Here is a 19,797-nt window from a genome sequence, read left to right on the forward strand (position 1 = left end):
AAACGGAAAATCGAAGGGAGCGTCACAGGCACGTGACATTACCAATTCGCGCGTCTATACGCGGACGACTATTGTCGTATCCACGTGGTGCACGGGAACATCGATTATTGGCGGTTGCTACTCACTCGACAGATCATTGGTCGATCCGTGACCACTCATTGGTCGATTTTTAGTTATCAGTGGAATTTGAATAATTTGCTCTCAATTTAGCGTGAATTAGTGATCGTATTCAAGAAATGCAACGGTTACACAACGGTTGAATAATTTGTCAAGGTAATTGGTCTAAATTCAGGGATCTAACAGTAAAGACCAATCATCACTAACCGCTCACTGATCACTTTGTTCCGCTGAACGTACTCAGTGTGTTCATTTTATCGCGTCTCGCGATGATTATTGTCTGTGGGTTACGTTTCCATCAAATCGCGAATTGAAGGAATATTATATTCTTTAAATTGTGTACGTATTTGTGAGAAAAGATATTTTGCTTAATCGATGAGACATGCACTTTGTGTATAATTTAAACTGTTAGATTTTTTTTTTAAATGAATTTGAGATCAATTTTTTTCTTTAAAATATTAAGATTTTAAAGAACAAGATAATAGATTACTTGATAGACAAAATCTTAGGCGTTGAGTAATTATTCTTTTCGAATTTATATTTATAAATTCATTGTTTAAATTGCAAATTATGAGCCGTTATTTTATCAAAATCGTTTTTAAACTGTTATGTAAAGCGGATGTATTTCGTCCTTAGATAATTTTTGTACTGTATAATCACACATTTCTGCCTTTGTTTTCCAATTCCGATTTAATTTTACTAATTTTCAATTTTATATTCTTCAAGATACATTGCGTTTTACCATGGCCTGTGTTGGCCCAAAAGAAGCCAAAGCCATTACAAGGAGTAGGAGTAATAGTAATTATTTCACCAAAATTTATATCAAGATTTCATTTATTGCAATCTTATAAATATTTCAATGAGAACCAAATCGAATCATATTAAAATTGCTTAAACTTCAAACGATAATAGACATTTTCATTATTTTGCACAATAAATGTTCCATTTAATGTGTTTAATATACGCAAACCAGAGAAAGTCAAATGTCAGATCGTTACTATAAAAAATATATTCTATCCTGAGAAAAATGCAATTTATTTTAGAAATGTGAAAAGGAAAAAGAAATGAATGAATAATCAACAAAGATATTACATTATAATTTTATTATGATTTATAGTTCTAAGATATCATTCATACATAACAACTCAAAATAATTACCATTCTTATTAACTGACTATTTTTTCAAGTTGTATTATGACCCATAAATTACCAGAATCTAGTTATTTTAAGTATCAATGATACTCTTATAGAAAGAAAGGACGCATTGATCGGGTCATAACCTCGTTTGGATCAGAAAATACAAAATGTTCCAGAAATAATGGATCTCTATATTGATTTGAGTCATCCAGGAAGAATATTGGTTCTCCATAATATGTTCCAACTTCCCATCTTTCGACATTCTTCATCAATTCTGCCTCTACATCACGATTACGTCTCATTTGTTTCAGGACACTGCATAAAGAAAGCAAAAGAAATAAAACCAACTATAAGTTTCATAAAATTTTTGAAATCGTTTAACTAAGCATCTAGTTCTAATATGATTAAAATTAAAAATACGCAATATTCTTACGCTCTATCTCGTTCTGCTATCAACAATGGGAATATAGCGAGTTTAGCGCTTCTCATTTCGATTTGTTGTCGCTTAACGTTCTTGTAGCTTAGATAATAAGTATAGAGTCCGCCGAAAGTGCTGAATAGAAGAAACCCAATTACACTCTTCGCTACAAAGTAATATAAAAAATATTATATAACTTCGTAAATTGCTCCTTAACCTTTTCAACCAATCAATAAAGTATGTCACAATGAAACTTACTGCCTAAAATACTGCGTAATTTTATTCTTTCCGTCTGGATAGGACCGTAACCTCCTTTCGGTGGAAGGTCCTGCATCCTTTTACTCTCCGCCGTCGTGTTCATCTTGTTAACTTCTTTTCGGCTTTTTCTTTTTGACGGGCTTTTATTTCAGACGATATTCTCTCGACATTCCTATTAAAACATCATTCGGCTCCGACTGTCATGCATGGAAACATTCGCTCACAATTCGTAATCCTGCCCTCTACAACGGCACATATGCAATCTTAAGATACAAATAACAGTTGGTGTTACAGGGCTATTTAAAATACGATAGACAATTAGAAAAATATTTATTAAATATTGGAAGAAAATCCTGATGAATAAGTCAGGCGTAAAATTAAAAACGATTTTAAAGTTTTCATATGATTTTCACATATGATTTTATTCTTTCATTCTCGAAGTAAAAGAATAATTGCACAAGTTGTACATATTTTGCATGAATGACAGCTTTGTATCGGAAGTTTCGCAAAACGATCCAAAACCGATGATATGAAAAAAGAAGTTAATAGCAAGTAACTTAAGGCTCTCTTTTAATTGTCTGTGATATTTGGACAAATCTCTGGATGAATCAGAAATTTATCATAAATGGAACGTAAGAACGTAAAGATTGTTAATTTCCAGTCAAAATCAATTTTCATAAATACATGATTATCTAGTTAGAAATATGTGCAAAAAGGATAATTGTTAATCACTCTCAGTTTATCGTTTTACATTAAGCTTTTAAGTGTATATTTAGAAGTCGGTTTAACGTATTTGATATATCGATGTTTCGAGTCGAAGATACGCGCATGAAAACTGGGCTTATAATCAAAATGTCTGAAACGTTTTTCGAAAGAAAAACGTTGTTCAAATGTATATTGTATTTTATCTTGGCCTAGTTAAATCTTCGGCCTTTCTTTTTCTCTGAAATCAAAGTTATTTTTATTTACTTTTTTTTATTTAAGAAATTTACAAAAAAGTTGGGCTACATTTGGTAACATCATCCAAATTTCGTGTATCATTTTATCCTTGTTTAACATTCAAGGATAAAATGACGAGCGACACGGAGTGACACTCGAGTGGTATTTCCGAACGTAGCCTTGGATCGGCGCAAACGGGCACTTCTGACTTCTTCTGCGCCGGAAGTAACGTCGACGTCACATCAAGTGTGGCGGCTTCTCTGGCCTTTTCCTTCATCGTGGAACGTGGTTCCAGTTCCGGATTGAACGCGAATAGCTCCATCTGTGAGTCACGGCACACAGTGGAATGCTTACGGTTGATTGTATACTGAGAAAATTCGTAAGAGATGGTGCTGAACGGAAAATATTGAGGACCTGCTGAATAGGTATGTGAATTATAAGCGCAATAGAGCATTTTCGATTCGCGCGGGCCACGGATAACTTGGGACGAGCCGGCTACGGAGCCCGGTGTACTCGCCGTGGACGACGCGTACGGCGGCTGGCGTTTCGTTGTGGGCCATCAGAAAATGTGGTTCACGCCTAACGTCACCGTCGTCCCCGTGTTTTATAATTCGTCCCATTTCTAGCATACCTCCGATCTTATCCGCCTCCTCTCTTTCCGCTTATAAGAAGCGTTCTAAACGCGCATTCTTCTGAGGTAAAATATGTCACGCAAGATAATATCTTTTTTTTTTTCACGATTTTTCCGATAAGAAGCGATTGCTGCGTGAAGCATCGTGAAGTATGTTGAATTGAAATACATTACGAAGCGTATATATATATATATATATATATGGCTCTTGCTACTTCCTCGAGGAGCGGGTTGGATCGTCTTGCACATCGCATTGCAACTTCTTAAAGCTTCTTAGCGATTTGTATAAGATTAAAGTTTTGTGTTTTATTTGGAGGAAAAAAAAATTATTCTGAAAAATATGGAAATAATAGATTAATTAGAAAATAATATGAAGATCAAAGGATGTACATATAAAATTAGCTAAGATTATTTTATTTTTTATTCCTGTTTATTCCTGTTAATATTTACACAATGCGTTATAGTTTATAAATATTATAATTTATCATATTGTTAGTTTTGCTGCAGATTTTATTGAATATATATATATATATATATATATATATATATATATATATAAATATAATATATGCACATATACATATATGGAGAGAGAGACAGAGAGTGAGGGAGTTATTTGTATACAATATTGTATATACGATATATATATATATATATTCTACATAGAACAAACTGTAAAGATTAGTAGAAAAAATAATAAACAAAGTTTTATTGTATAGATTTACAATTTATATAAGATAATAAAATAGTAATAGTAGAATATTAATATTATAAAAATTGAATAATTTTGAATATTCTTCATTGAAATTCATTTTATAGTAATTATATAAGATCCCAGAAATAGAGTAGCCCAACAATTTAAATCCATTTAATTTTGCATTAATTCGTCCTTGTAATAATTCAAGGAATTTTATTATTATATATAATCCTTGTATTTTCAACTAGGTATTGATACTTTTATCAAATATTTGATAATGGAGTCAGGAGTAATTCAAGAGAAGTCACCTCCTGCACGTGGCTTAAAACAAGTAAAGGTGGATAATTGGGGATCGTTCTTTATGCAACGTCTTCAGACTCTTTACTTGGAGGAACAACTTCTTGATCTTAAAATTAAATTTCCTACCAGTGATATTATTGTACAGGTATAACTAACACAACGCTTATATTATTATTGCATAAAGTAATATTGAAAAACAATATTTCTAAATATGATATATTTTCAAAACTGTCAGTGATATTATCAATAGATCAATTTCTTCAGGCTCATCGGCTTGTAGTGACGACATGTACAGATTATTTTATACAACTTGAAGGAGAGCAGAAAGAAAAAGATGAAAACTTTAACGGTGTAGTCGTTATGCCTTCAGATATGCCTTACGAATGCGTTAAGTCTATTATAAGGTAAATATGTTGCAATATTCATTGTTGGAATATTCTTGTCTCTTATATTTAATTGTATATTTATATGTAGCTTCATGTACACTGGACAATTGGAATATTGGACGTCAGAACAACATGCTCTATATCGTACAGCTCAAAAAATGAATATGACAGTTTTAACAAAATTGCTTGACGCTCAATTCAACACGAGTAAAATGCAAGAGGAAGTCAAAATCCCCATGCGTCCGGTGGTAGCCGTCTCGAAACCTTCAACTCCAACTACAAAAGCAATTGCTGGCTCCACCAGTTTGGCATCAACTATATCTGGGCAGCCATTGCCAGGTAAAAAGTATGTATTCCATAATATATATAGTGTGCCAAACATAATCTTATAACAACAATATATTAATCGATTTCTATTTTTAAAGACTTCCTATATGGAAAAGAAAGCTGGATGAATCTCCACCTATGCCAGCCATGAATTATGAAGTACGAACATTCCACAGTACCTCTTCGATACATAAACCTCAAGAGACGACTCCTGGCCCATCCAGATTTGATCTTCCAGAAGCAGATGAGATTGCTCTGGGAGTATTTTCTTCATTTGATGACATTACATATAATACAAAGCCTATTGTTCAAGCATCTGATACATATAAGAAAGGAAATGCCTCTCTTAAACGTTCTCCTGACAGAGATAGCAAAAATGATACAACTGAAGATGAGGAAGAAGAGAATCCGGAGAGTGAGAAGAATTTGAGAGATGCAAATTCTGATGATGATTGGAATATATCGAAGAATTACCAGAGATCCCCAGATGGGCCATCTAAACGAGTGCGTTTTGATCTGGAAGAAAAAGAGAATGTGGAAAAACCTAAGACAAATGTTCATTCAACTACTACCGATGATTCTATCAACAATCATGCAAAGATTATTAGAGAAGTATTAAAAAAATATCCCCATCTAGTAAAAAACAATAAGAATATCCGCTTAAAGATCATGCAAAAGGAAACGAAATCTTCCGACAGTAATACTGCATGCAGAACAAAAGTATCTTATGTAGTTTTAAAATCCGACCATTTATTGGCCAATAGTGATGAAAATGATTCCAAATGTAATGGTAGTATTGATGGCGAAACAGGTCCCTGGAAATGTAACAAATGTGACTTGGATGAGGAATATACAAATTATTATATGTATAGAAGACACATGCAGGATGTGCATGAAGAGAAATTTGATCCAAGAGTTTGCGAGCACTGCGGTTATAAAGCGACTAAGCGCAATATTCTGATGTATCACCTTTATACGAAGCACAATGTACCGCCACCAAAGAGCATGTGCTTTCCAAAGTGCCAGGCCTGTTCATATGTCGCCTTATCAGAAACTCTGTTAGTTCGTCACCAGATAAATCATAATCATCGGCCTGCTAGTCGAACTCACTCTCTACCTTCGGAGGATATTCAATGCAGTCAATGCAATCTGTCATTCAGGAGTATCACTGATCTCACGACTCATGAATTAAACAGTGGACATGGAAGTATGGGAGATGGCAAAGAGACAAAAGGTCATCGTTGTCCATATTGCGGTAAAGTATTTGTGCGTGTGACAAACTTGCAAGTACATCTGGATTGTGCGCATAAAGAATTACAAAGAGATACCGCCGAATCTCCTCAATCTGTACCACCACTAGAACCATCGTCCGAAGCTGAGGCTCTCAGCCATGTTGCAAGCGGCATAGCCGCTTCTCTCGCTGTCGGAGATACAGAAACTACTTCGGAAACGCAGGAGGAAGAAGGAGAGATGAAAACCGCAAATGATAATCAGTATATTGTGCCAGATGTGTTGGAAGATATGGCGCATATCAATTACAACGAGCACGAATTGGAGAGCCAACATATGATCATGTTGGTTAACAATGACGAAAATTATCAGCATGATGAGAACAATCATCATCAACAGCCACAGCAATTGGATATTGCCGATAATGAGCAGATTGTAATGCAAGGTACAGATGATGGCATGATCGTGTACATTCATGGCGCAGAAGAGACCGACCATCGATCCTATGAGACTTATCAGCCCGCTGAGATTACACAAGAGACAGAAGAAATAGTAGAGGAGGTTGTCGAAGAGGTCGAAGAAGTCGAAGAAGTCGAGGAAGTCGAGGAGGAAGTTATGGAAGAAGATGAGATACAGCAAATGCCTCAAGAAATGTTAGAGGATTGTGCTGATAATCAAGTGGAAGAAGTGATACAATATGTTGAAGAACAAACAGAAATAGTAGAATATGATGAAGAACAATGCAGTGAACAGAGCAATAGTATGGATGAGCACCAAGAATCCGTCATGATTATCGAGGAGGAGCATGTAGAAGGTGAAGAAGACATGGGAGACACAACTGATAAGCAGCATGAGAAAATGCAAACTTTTACCACTGAATGGGACGAAGATAGCGCGGGGCTTACAGAATCATGAATACTGTAACATTGTGGTTTTTTTTTTTTATTTGCTTGTACGTTATTAACTACGTTATTAACTTTCACTGTGGCGTTATAGTTTTATTTTAAAGTAATACTCTTTAATGGAAATTTATATTTTATATTTTACTTTTGTAAGGTATAGATAATGGACGCGATGGTTAATGCAGCGAACGTAGCGCAGCCATACCGATTTTGCCACACGATATATTTAGCAGAAAAGCCCTGAAATTAATCAAATTATTACTTTAATAACAGAAAGAAAAGATATTATTGAAGATATATAAGCTTGTGAAATATGAAGTCTATCATTGCACCAACACATTGATTGTTTTGCTTTTGAAATTTTAACATAAGCTAATATTTAAATATTTTAGCAATACAAAAGCATAAACTATAAATCACAATTATTCTTTTTGCAATAGCATTTTTTAAAATTTGAGATAAGAATCTATAATCTTTGAACTTGCAGTTTAATTTCTTTCTTTTAGGTATAGATATGTTCATATGTCGTATAAAATACATGTATAAAAATACATGTTAATTTTATTAATTAAAATTATAGATTTATTTCATGAGAATATATATTAGATATACCAAAGTATATTGGTGACCAATCTCGTAGTTTCTTTTAATATTATTCTGCAAAATAAAAGTATATTACATTTAAAAGGATTCTTGTGAACGCGAATGTTCCTTCCAAATTCCGCCTGTAATCTTTTATATCGCAATCTCGATAATAAACTATGATTTTTTTACAAGAGGTAAAGGCTATAATAAGAGTAAAAGTCTCAGGTTAGATACATGATGTTTCACATTTTGGAATGGCACGATTTTATGGAAAAATATAAATAAATGCAATATATTATAAATCTATGTCGCATAAGTATGTACATCATTAGTATAGTTTGAAAACCTAGCTTTATATACGCTGTTTTAAATTTTATCCTAACCTAAGTTAAAGGTGTTCTAACCTAACTTAATTACGCGTCGCGATGGCACATTTGTAAAATAATTTCCGACGAAATATCGTAAGATTCCTTGTGAAAGAAAGACATTTGTAATCAAGTGAAGAGAGATTTTATCTTAATCTCTATAAAATAAAATAATTTTGTGAAAATATGAGTGGTCATATTGCCCCAAGTAAATCAACAGTTTATGTGTCGAATTTACCATTTTCTTTAACCAATAATGACATTCATCAGTTATTGGAAGATTATGGGAAAATTGTTAAGTGAGTTAGAAATAAAGCATTATATAATTTATCATATTATTAAATTTATATATATTGTATAGATATCATTATTTATTTTCAGGGTAACAGTATTGAAAGACAAGGTAACGCGACGTAGTCGCGGCGTCGCTTTTGTCTTATTTCTTAAAACGGAAGATGCTGTGTCTTGTGTAAAAGCTCTCAATAATACAGAGGTAAAGTTTGTTATTTCTTTTTCGTGTTTAAATGAGTGTGTTACTTTGCCTTGGTTCGAACTTTCTAACATTTAATGTAATCCAATATTTTTGTAATCACATAATTTCCAAAGTTTATTGGAAAAACAAATTTGTATGTGTCATATCTGACAAGCTTCTGAAGCATTTATACAATTTTTAGATGTTTGGTCGAACTTTAAAAAGTTCGATAGCTGTCGACAATGGTCGTAGCACTGAATTTATACGTCGTAGAGATTATCCTGATAAATCGCAGTGTTACGAGTGTGGACAGGAAGGACATTTGTCATATTGCTGTAGCAATAATACGTTAGGTCCCAGAAAACCTCCAGCGAAAAAAATTAGAATACGAAAGAAAAATGTGAAACAAGATCAGTGTAAATCAAGATACGTTGATAGTGATAGTGATGAAGCAACAAGAAATCCAAAAAATAACATTGACGACATCAATGACAATAATAATGATGATGATGATGATGATGATGATGATAATAATAATGATGATGATGATGATGATGATGATGATGATGTCATCGTTGAAGAAGAACCAGAAACGTTAAGCGCTGTTATCGCACTTGAGGTATAATTATAATTTCCTAATTTTAATTAAAAGAATGAAAAAGTAAAGTCTTTAGCAAATAGAAAGCAAGAAACTATACTTTTTACTCATGTTTCTTTATATTTAGCAAAGACGTACTGAAATGGAATATGGAGAAACAACAGATGACAAAAAAGAAACTATAATCATACCAAGGAAACGTTACAAAAGGAATAATTATTTTAGTGATGAAGAGGATTTTAGTGAATAATGTATATGTAAAATCTGAAGGCTCTCATTACACACACACACACACACACACACACACACACACACACACACACACACACACACACACACACACACACACACACACACACACAAAATTTGTAAAGGCTGTGATGTATCGTTGTTTTCAAGTATGAATTTCAATTTACAAATAAAGAATACTCGATTTGTTTTTAATTAATTTAATTTTACCAGCATGGCAGGAGTATTAATCAAATATTTTTAACATATTTAAAGAAACATAAAAATTGTCTTTGTCATATACAAGCTTTGAGAAGTTAACATTTTCAATAAACAAAATCAATCTATTAAATACTATTACAATAGTATTTAATGTAATTATATATACAGAACATCCCAAGTTAACCAATTTTTGTCTATTTTAATAGAAGATGAAAAACAATGATAAATAATGAGATGAATAATGAGATAATAACAGAAAAAGAGATCATTGATTTCATGGTAAAAATTATATATTATCTTTATCTTTTCTCAGATAAAATCTATTCAAAAAATGTTTATTTCATGTTGTGAAAAATTAATTTATAATTTATAATAATAACGATTGTTCATTTTCAGCCATTAATCAATAATACTTTTATTAAGCAAAAATTCTTTGCTTCAAGAATTTACAATTAACAGAAATTGTAGTAATCATGAGACATGCTGTATATATTTCAATGGATTCTTGTACAATTTATTATATAAAGCTATTTTGTTTCATGTAATCCATCATAATTTAACATTAAAAAATATATTAAACAAAATAAAAAAATTTTAGGCGCGACGCATTATATAGCAACCTCTCATCTTCCAGCTGGATGAATACATATCTAACATAACAATATAATCACGAAAAAATATACATTATATTCACATACTAATCCTATATTGAGGATATGGATGTATCACATTTAATTTATGATACTCTTTTTCAGTCCAATAAGAGTTTGCGTTTTAAAATACTTAAAGCAAGATTAATGCAGTCTATGATGCATACAATTAGACTATACAAGATTATGTAACAAAATTAAAATCTGTGTTTTACTCTCTATATCAGTCACATCCAGAATTTGAAATTAGTACTATAATCAAACGTTATCACATTATTGTAAGCACGCTTGAACTTTTTCAATCCATTCCTGTGCCGTGATTGCGTCGGCAGCACAAAAGTTGTATGTTCGCCTGTTTGTACGAAGCTGCAAAAAAAATTATTCCATCATACTTATGTGTATTATAATAAAAATTACATTTCATCAATATTATACAAAAATAGACTTGAAAAATTAAAGATATATTTAAAAGTTTGCATTTTCAACTTAATTCATCTAAGATTATTACTTTTGTAAAATATTGTATATCGTTTGCATATATTTTTTCATTAAATAAGATATGTACTTACATCAAAGAAGGATTTATCATCCGTTTTCTTTGGTGGTCCGGGCATTGGCGCAGCTGGAGTAACAGATACCACTTCGGCCAAATCTGCAATGATTTTGTACATATATTTTGTTCTATTTTAATTCTTTCTTTTAGTTCATTTATACGTACCTATGTATCCTTTACAGTGTGAATCTTCCACTGCATCATAATATCTCAGTTGATGTTTTATAGAATCCAATACGAACCATCTTTGTTTCCAGCCCTTTAATAGAGCTCCTCGTTTATACAGATAGCCTTCGTGCGTCCTATTTTCCGCTACATTACTCGAGAATTGTTCATAATATTGCTGGGAGGAAGTTTGTATAGTCGTCACACCTGCAAGAAAAAAGTTCATATTAATACAAAATTACAAAGATAATGACTAAGATAGAGATAATAATTAAAATGTGACATAAAGATTATGTGTGAGAAATGCTTAATCCATTCAGAAAAACAGTACATACTCGAGTTCACGCTTCCATTATCGCCACCACTTCTCGTAAGTGTGTGAGTCTGAAGGTTATCCGTCACAGCTTTATATTTAGTGCAATTTTTTGGCACAACATCCGCGCATTTGTCATGGCATACATGACCACAATCGATGCATCTTAAACCAGCCTTCACGGGACCCCATAACACACCCGAACACGCATCACAGTGAGTTGGTGTCGCAGAATCCAATCGTTCGAATCTTTGGTAAATGTTTGCATTTATGATAATGTTCAATCAATTTGAACGAATTGTACAAATATTGATAATACCTATGCGGATGCGCGTATACAGAACCTTCCGTTCCGGTTGTATTTCCACCGGCAAGTTTACCGCGCAATAATAATTCTAAAGTAGAGCGCTTATGAATTAATCGACCATGGTATCGCACAAGTGCTGTGCTGAACGATGCATGTCGCTAGAAAAGAAAAAAAAGTACAATTATAATTAATTATGTAATTTTACAACTCTTCAAAATTATGCCGATATATTCGAACAAAGTCTTAAGATATCTCTGAGACAAATATATAAATGCATTAAATATCTTAAATAATTTCTTTTAATAATTGCTAAGAGTTAACATAAAATAATATTTCAGTAGCAATGTATTGTTTATTATTACTTTTCAATAATATTAAATATATTTTCAATAATATTATTAATGGAATTAATAATTACGAACGAAAGATGGCATCCAAATATTTTCATGACACTTTGATTAACACTTTAAGACTTACGGCAAGCGAATCAGTGTTTGGCAATTCGAGTTTATCCCACAGTACTTTCCATTTTTGCGGTAGATGTCCTAATTCGGTCTCCAACTTATGAATTTCCTCTAAGAGATGCGAAAATTGATCGGGCACCATTGAACTGACTCCGTCGTATCTAAAAAATAGAGCACTGTAATTTCGCAATTTCTTTATGAAGATTGAATATGATATCGAAAGCAATAATCACCCCTGAGTGACCACTTTACGATTGCTCTTAACCACGCCATCCGCAGCCTCGGCCTCTTCCTCTTGCTGGGAATCCTGCTGCAGCACTTCGAGATCGTACGCTGGACCATGCGCCAGTTCTTCTTCCAGATAGAACTGCCAGATGTCCAGACTCGGCAAATGTGAGACTGGCCGCAGAACAGGATTCTCCGTGTTCGGTGTATACATAAAGTTATAAAACAATGGACATCTTGTATGTTGCTTCTCTATGTAATCAAATATACTTTGGCCGAGATTGCAACCAGTATTTGTTCCCGCTAGTCTACCACCAGGATAGATCGTATCATCATCGCTACCAGTGTCCACGCCCTTGTGATGACTCGTCAAGGAACCTCTTTTATCTTCAATGGCGGTGATACCACACTCTACTCGGTCAAACTCACAATCCAACAGAAATGTACGAAAGCGGCAGGACACCGAGTGATAAGCTAAAAACTTCAAGTAGTACTCGTTGAACTCGAAGGCCAAGGGAAATTGTTTTTGTATTTGATGCACTATGTCGAGAAATTGTAGGAACGTAGGTGTAAAATTGGTCGTTTGCGAATTCGCGGCGAGATTGCTCCTGTGACCAAATCTATGTCCGAATCCAAGCCACTCCTTCTCGATTAAAGTCCTGAAGCCATCAATTGTTCGGTAATGGGGATCAAGACACACTTGTGCTACAGAACAAACGGTCGTTGTAGTGTCCCAACCATCCTCCAGACAGACAGCAACCGACGATCCCTGCATGTCCATGAGATCTATAACTGCTCCCGCTAGTTGCATCAAGCTCTGCAATTGTTGCAACCATTCCGAGCTTTCGATGAGTCTGTAGAAACTTTGATCAGGCTCCACATTCGGCGAGCTAGGCACGCATGCTCGCATCAGCTTTTTAAATGCGGCTTTCGTATGCCTCACATCATAATATTCTACCGGAATAAAATCTGTCTTAGGGGTGGATTCTGCCTTGACGCCTTTCATATGTGCCTTTTCACCTAAGATGTAAAGAGCGGCGCGTTGAAAAGTGTGAACGCATTCTGTGCCGCTGTCAGAATCCGCGGAATGCCTGACGGTTCCGCGTTGGTGATGAACGGAAGTTAAAGAAGCTTGCGAATTGTGTCTTTTATCCTTCAAAGAACCCCATCGTCCGAAATTTTTGGGACCTTTGCCACCGGATGAACTGAGAGTGCCGAGGGGTTTGTTGAATGGATTACGGCGCGATTGTTCGGGGGTAGCGTTACGATCTTCCGCTGCCAATAATAATGAGTCTATACTTAGAGAGCTGTCGGACATGCCCCAGGCAGAACCCTGCCGCAGTACGGAGAGCGGAGTCGCAGCAACGAGCGCCATCATATATTTTTCCTGTTCCAAAGAAGAGGTGGTTTCCGAAGATGTGGTCTTCAGATTACTGCCGGAAGTTGGATGGGCCTTCAGCATACCCATTACGCCTTTCCCATGGTAACCCGCACCTCTAATTAATAATGCTTTTGTCCGCGGATGTCTCCAAGTGACAACCGGCATTCTACTGTGCCGATGAAGCCTACAGAATCGACGAATGCTTTCATCCGACACGGAAGTGGGTACAATCAGAAGCGCGGGATAACTTCGGCAAATCATGTAGGCACAGTTCACCGAGGTTAGTCGGAAAGGTTCATTGCGACGATTGTTATGCGGTCCGTTCGAATAGAGACCCAATCGATACCAGTCCCTGACGTAACTACGTTCAGATAAACGTTCGAGAGTTTTGGCATCAGTCGGTGGTTGCGTTACCACACCGGGTATCTCAAAGTCGTCTACACTGAGATCATCGTCGTGGCTAAGATCGTTGCTATCGGTCATCGGCAGGCTCATTCGGCCGGGCGACGTCATGTACTTATTATTACTATTGATGAGATTCATATTCGGCAGCACATACTTTTGCCGCTTGGAGGATTGCTTTGGCTTAAAACCAGCTTTTCGAGCAGTTTTTAACAACGTCTTTTTCGCGAAGCCCTTTAGAGTAGCGTTTTTCTCCTTGCCCTTGTGATGTGCCGTTTGTGTAACTAAGACCTGACCGTTAAACGCAAAATGATGGAAGATGTGTGGCGGATATCTAGCTTTGTGTACCAATTTTCTTAGAGTATCGATATTTTCGGGAGTGACTTCCTCGTCAAAGGCCAATTTTATCAACTGAAACGTGCAGGAACGTAACTGTAGACCTTCTTGAAGGCACTGATCCAAGTGTGCCAAGTGTTGCACAGCGACACGCTTCTCCTTGGTCAAGGATGTCACAGGGAAAGCACGAACGACCAACTGCTCGCAGGCAAATGGATCGCACGGTATACCTTTGAATACTATCCTGTAATTCGTGAGGAAAATCGCACCTTCGGCTGGCAAGAGAGGCGGTATCTTGGGTAGTCCCGCGGAACTCTCCTCTCTGCCGTCTGGCAGCAAGTAAACGCGCAAGCCGTCCATTATCACCTCTTCGCCAGGTAACATGTTCGGTGTCAGGATCTTCGGCTTTTGTATCGGTGGCAGTCTTTTGCTTTCTCTATGGACCGCTTCGAGCGTCTCGATGTGCATGTGAACGACTCCCGGAACCATCTGATGTAAACAACGTACATGTTCAGCGCTAACGCCGCCCTCAGTGCATACCCGGTCGACGAATCGTGAAACCATTCGAATGACGGCACTGCCGGTCTCACCAGGATCGGTCTCCTCAAATCCGGATTCGGCGTCGCCGCTGTCGCTTGCCACGCTATTTGTGATGCTGTTACTGGCACGTTCCTCGTCATAGATGTGATCCTGACGATGGGTCTTTGAGCCAATGTCTAACGGCACTAATAAATAAACCATTCTATTGGCATAATGAATAGCCTGGCTGTACATAGTACTCTCCTCACTATTCACAAGTTCTTTTTGCTTCTCAGAATCGATAGATGGCCAGATCCGCATCTGATCCGCAGCTATCTCCAACGCTGACGGTTCTTGAGCTTGATAGATAGAATATCGATCGCGATACGGAAACTCTTTACCGTCCCGAGGACTAATAGGACTTAGAATACCATCATTAATCAGCCTGGGTGGTGAATTGTCACCCGGAAGATACAGGCGTTTGATATCTTTCTGCACATCCAGATAAAACGCATCTTCCCAAAACTGTTGATTCTGCCATACCGGATGTTCTTGGATGCAGGTGTATGCAAATTGAATTACACCAGTGCATAGTTTTCTACAGAACGCAGTGGCAAGCGGCAATAGCGCGGCAGCGACTCCGTGTTCGTCCATTGACGAATCATCTTGCAGCGCGCAATTCATCAGACGTACTACTAGATCGAATTGTTGATGCTCCAGCATAGCCTTGTTTCCGACTACGTGCTGTGACAACTCCATGCAAAGCGCCAATCGAGCCGCTTTACTTTTCAAAGCTCGCAAGACGGCTGGGAACGTCTTACGAGCATCCGAGATTTTATTTTCGAATATACAATTGATACAATTGCGCAGTACTTCCAATCTACGAGCCGAGTTGCTAACCAAATGTCTAGTGTCATGAACAAACGAAATGTGTGGACCCATGGGTACGATGCGAGGTTGAATCGGTCGCAAGGATGACAATCTGACTTTGAGATTATTCTTCGCAAGACCCTCGTCGATGATCGCTTGAACTTGCTCCGGATTGATACGTGGCAAGAGAGGCTGATGAATCCGCGCAAAAGCGCCTTCGGGTGGTTTCAAGATCTTCTGCACATATGGTTGAGGATTCGGATTTTCGTTCAAGTATAACTGTTGCGCTAATTCCTGAATGTGCGTCAAGATAACTCTGTGATCCTGTGTTTCCTGCTTCAGCTGATCGCTCAAATTACTATACAATTCATCCCATACATCACAAGGCCTCCACGGTGGTCCTCTCTCCGCGATAAAAGATGTAAAAAACATGCAATCCAGAACTCTCGTGGTAAAATCGCAATCGGTTAAACCTCTCTCCCCCAGGAATGCGGCTTTGTGAAAAGTGATAACAGGTTTTGGGTGTATTCGTATCAATGTTAGACAGCTTCGGTATCCTTGCAACAATTGAGCAAAAGTTCTCATAAATACTGCTCTGAGTTCTTTGTCGAGCATAGGAGAATGTGGAGCTCTAGTAGCGAGCGGAGGAAACGCATAATCCGCGCATGCCAATTCTGGCTGCAATACCAGGGATAACGCATCCTGCGTCTGCGAAAGTAACGGTTCTGGTAATAAAGCAAGCGAAACACCATCCGGAACTGTTAACGAACCTCCATCCAGATCGGCGACTATTACATCCATCTGTAAACAGATAAAAATCATAATAAATAATATGTTTATATTATGTGTTTAAATAATGATTTCTAATGATAAAAAATTTGCCTTACAAGTTCTGCAACTTCGTGTTTTAACGAACTATGTACACCCATAATGAATGGTGTCGGAGTACTGAGTATTTCGACTAAAGCCGCTGGTAAAAGAGGAATGTAAACGTGCGAATATCTGAACGGATACATCAATGCTGTTAGAGCTCGACATCCTTCGGTTAGTCGAGAATAACTGGCAGAATGGAAAAGTATCTTATGTTCTGTCATGACGGCACAAAATAATACTAACACATTACGAATACCTAGAAATAACGTTATACATCATATAATAAATATGCTGAGAAATATTATAAAACATTATAAATTGTTGCAAATTATATGTTTCATCATTATTATGCTCATACCTAGTTGTTGAAATAATAAATTTACACTAGTATGAGTTATAGGAAGAGAAGGACTAATTGGTGGTTGAAGTGCCTGACGATCTCCTGCTCCGATACTGAATCGTACTTGTGGCCCACCAGCGGGAGGTACTTGAATACATCCTAATATGTTTCCGACTAATGTTTCTAATGGTATACCAAGATTTTCCACGTAGACCGTATATATAATACCAAGACAGTTCTATAAAAGTGATAAATTATGAATAATATTGATAATTGATTAGTATTAATTAATCACATATCTACATACTCTAAATGTTTCTATATAATCCAGTCTGGAAACCAGCACCAGACATTTGGGTGCATACATAATGCTGTGATGTGTAATGGCGGGTATTGCCCTGACCAATGGACGACTATCTCCATCTACAGGATCCTCTTCCTCGTCTACAGGTTTGCTTGGCACGATCGATATCGTTTCATTGAAGCACATACAAGCGCAATAATGTCGATTTGCATCAATATCTGTTAATATCGAAACAAAAAAACGTGGCTCTTGCCTTTCTGTTGATAAGGCCCATCCTTGTGGTTGACAAAACTATGAAACATAATACATATACAAATAAGATATATTATTATAACAAATCTATCTTTAAAAAGAAACAGTTACCCATTCTATTCCTTCGATGAAAGGTGTATCTGGCCAATCTTTCTCTGGGAATCGTTGTAATATAACTCCACTACTTATACCACCCCCTATAATCATAATGCATATCATATATAAACAGCTGTACATTTGCAGCAAAGCTGATAACATTACATCATGTAACTAGTTTTTTAAATAAACTAAACAAGTTTTAAAGCAAGAATTTATATGTTTATTTGTTTAGAATATTAAACTATATTATTTTTAATTGTATACTTTGCCTATTTATTATTTTTCTCTTCTTTTTAATGCTTCATATCTCACTTTTATCAATAAATGCAATTATTTATTTTTGAGATTCTATTTTATATATATATATATATATATATATATATATATATAAAAACTATGAGCTAAATATGTATTTAAAGATGCATTCTTCGATAAAAGTGAAGTATGAACACAGATCACATTCATTACTTATCTTAATGTGTAAAAAACATAATGACCTAAAAGATATTGAATCTAATGATGAATGAAATTTCAAATTTTGATAATGACTCACTTTCTTTCTCGTGATCGTAGCCGACCACTACAAAGTAGTCGGCTAACCGAGACATCTCGGTATATTCGTGGGGCTGAGTGGGGGTGGTTGCGCTCAACATCCCACGTTGTGTTTATTACACGTGATTTCATGGACTGTGGCCTGCCTCGTCGCGCGACTTAGCTAATTTACTATCTTGTGTAACTACTGTTGAGGAATGCACGGTCACGCGTCAACGCGGGTATCGATTTGAAAATGTCACAAACATAATTCCAGCGATTATTTATGTGAATTATTTTCTTTTTTTTACGCGCATGAAACTTACATCATGTCGTGAAAATTATAGAAGTAACACGGAGATCTCGCGCATCCACGTTACAGAAAAAAAAGACAACGTATGGGCGAGGAAATTTTACATATGCAAATATTCGGCGATTATCGTACGCGCCTCGAACGTATTTTAACCTGACATCGCGTCGCCACTGCCGCGTTTTGCAACGTCCTGCGGACTCGCCGAATAACGATGCCACACCCCGAAACTTCAATCCATAACCTGCCAAACTCAAACGCTACCTTGAGTATTTGTTAGATCCACTCCGCGTACGGGCCGAAACATCCCACGATTACGCAAAGCGAAGATGAGAGCGTATCGTCACTACTAGGACATTCAAGTTGTTTTTTTCGCCGTCTGCCGGCATTAGGGCCGGAGCATACACTTCTGCATAACGCATAAGAAAGTTAACCAATCAGAATCATTCGTTTTTATTGGGCGGGAGGGTAGAAATGGAGGACTATGATTGGTTCATTTTCTTATGCGTTATGCATTAGTGTTGGTCCACAATAAGTATTTAATCTTTAAATCGTAAGAAATTGACCAATCATAATCGATTATAATTGGTTAATCACACTAAATGTCGATCTACAATAGGTGATTTAAACTTTAAGAAGTAAGAAATTGACTGATATGATTGGTCAATTTCTTACGGCTTAAAGATTAAATACTTATTGTGGACCGACACTTATGTGTTATTAGAAGTGTGTGCTCCGGCTCTTACAATATAATCAGTATGGGCATTTCGCGACAGAATGCGCAGATTTGTGCAGATTTGTTTGCTCGGGCCATATTGTTAAGTGCTTTCAATGAAATTAAACACGACGAAATGTACATAGACCGCAGAATCAGCATAAAGTTCCTGTACTAAGGCCGGTATTCATAATTCGTTCTTATAATTTAAACCCTCTTTCACCAATCTTCGGTTAAACTAACCGAAGACTGCCATCATGACTGCCAACAACTGAAAACTTTTTATTGTAGATAAGTGTTAAAATTTTTATTTAAACGCATGGTAACTATTTTAAATGTGATATTAGATAAGTTTTCTGAAAATGTTATAGTTAAC

The 19,797-nt window shown here is 36.2% G+C and overlaps 4 protein-coding genes across 7 annotated transcripts; 2 read left to right on the forward strand and 2 right to left on the reverse strand.

Moving 5' to 3' along the window:
• The first annotated feature begins 7 nt into the window (after positions 1–7).
• On the forward strand, positions 8–8,029 carry Cp190 (centrosome-associated zinc finger protein CP190). Of its 3 annotated transcripts, XM_011632821.3 has the most exons (6): positions 8–273; positions 2,995–3,294; positions 4,446–4,642; positions 4,762–4,901; positions 4,972–5,229; positions 5,309–8,029. In XM_011632821.3, exons 3-6 carry the CDS (start codon positions 4,475–4,477, stop codon positions 7,353–7,355), a joined length of 2,613 nt encoding a protein of 870 aa, XP_011631123.2. In that variant the 5' UTR covers positions 8–273; positions 2,995–3,294; positions 4,446–4,474; the 3' UTR covers positions 7,356–8,029. The 3 variants fall into 3 exon arrangements, with proteins under 3 accessions (XP_011631123.2, XP_088931529.1, XP_011631124.2); XM_089075403.1 differs by lacking the exons at positions 8–273; positions 2,995–3,294 and adding an exon at positions 3,306–3,650; XM_011632822.3 differs by lacking the exons at positions 8–273; positions 2,995–3,294 and adding an exon at positions 3,307–3,566.
• On the reverse strand, positions 1,206–2,181 carry ND-B16.6 (NADH dehydrogenase (ubiquinone) B16.6 subunit). The gene is made up of 3 exons (XM_011632820.2): positions 1,931–2,181; positions 1,688–1,838; positions 1,206–1,569 (listed from the first exon to the last, which is right to left on the reverse strand). The coding sequence occupies exons 1-3, from the start codon at positions 2,031–2,033 to the stop codon at positions 1,362–1,364; spliced, it is 462 nt and encodes a 153-aa protein (XP_011631122.2). The 5' UTR covers positions 2,034–2,181; the 3' UTR covers positions 1,206–1,361.
• Positions 8,030–8,450: 421 nt separating the features above from the next.
• On the forward strand, positions 8,451–9,806 carry LOC105423165 (zinc finger CCHC-type and RNA-binding motif-containing protein 1). Of its 2 annotated transcripts, XM_089075415.1 has the most exons (5): positions 8,451–8,591; positions 8,674–8,785; positions 8,967–9,288; positions 9,337–9,383; positions 9,490–9,806. In XM_089075415.1, exons 1-5 carry the CDS (start codon positions 8,479–8,481, stop codon positions 9,610–9,612), a joined length of 717 nt encoding a protein of 238 aa, XP_088931541.1. In that variant the 5' UTR covers positions 8,451–8,478; the 3' UTR covers positions 9,613–9,806. The 2 variants fall into 2 exon arrangements, with proteins under 2 accessions (XP_088931541.1, XP_011631125.2); XM_011632823.3 differs by having other exon boundaries at positions 8,967–9,383.
• A 468-nt stretch (positions 9,807–10,274) lies between these two features.
• Positions 10,275–19,055, reverse strand: Sbf (SET domain binding factor). The gene is made up of 12 exons (XM_011632825.3): positions 18,419–19,055; positions 17,878–17,963; positions 17,518–17,805; positions 17,229–17,448; positions 16,885–17,126; positions 12,498–16,798; positions 12,278–12,425; positions 11,813–11,958; positions 11,516–11,742; positions 11,181–11,387; positions 11,032–11,114; positions 10,275–10,828 (listed from the first exon to the last, which is right to left on the reverse strand). The coding sequence occupies exons 1-12, from the start codon at positions 18,516–18,518 to the stop codon at positions 10,736–10,738; spliced, it is 6,141 nt and encodes a 2,046-aa protein (XP_011631127.2). The 5' UTR covers positions 18,519–19,055; the 3' UTR covers positions 10,275–10,735.
• Positions 19,056–19,797: the final 742 nt, after the last annotated feature.

This window comes from Pogonomyrmex barbatus, unplaced genomic scaffold (assembly GCF_055798465.1).
Source record: "Pogonomyrmex barbatus isolate J1 unplaced genomic scaffold, ASM5579846v1 scaffold19, whole genome shotgun sequence".
Taxonomy (NCBI): domain Eukaryota; kingdom Metazoa; phylum Arthropoda; class Insecta; order Hymenoptera; family Formicidae; genus Pogonomyrmex; species Pogonomyrmex barbatus.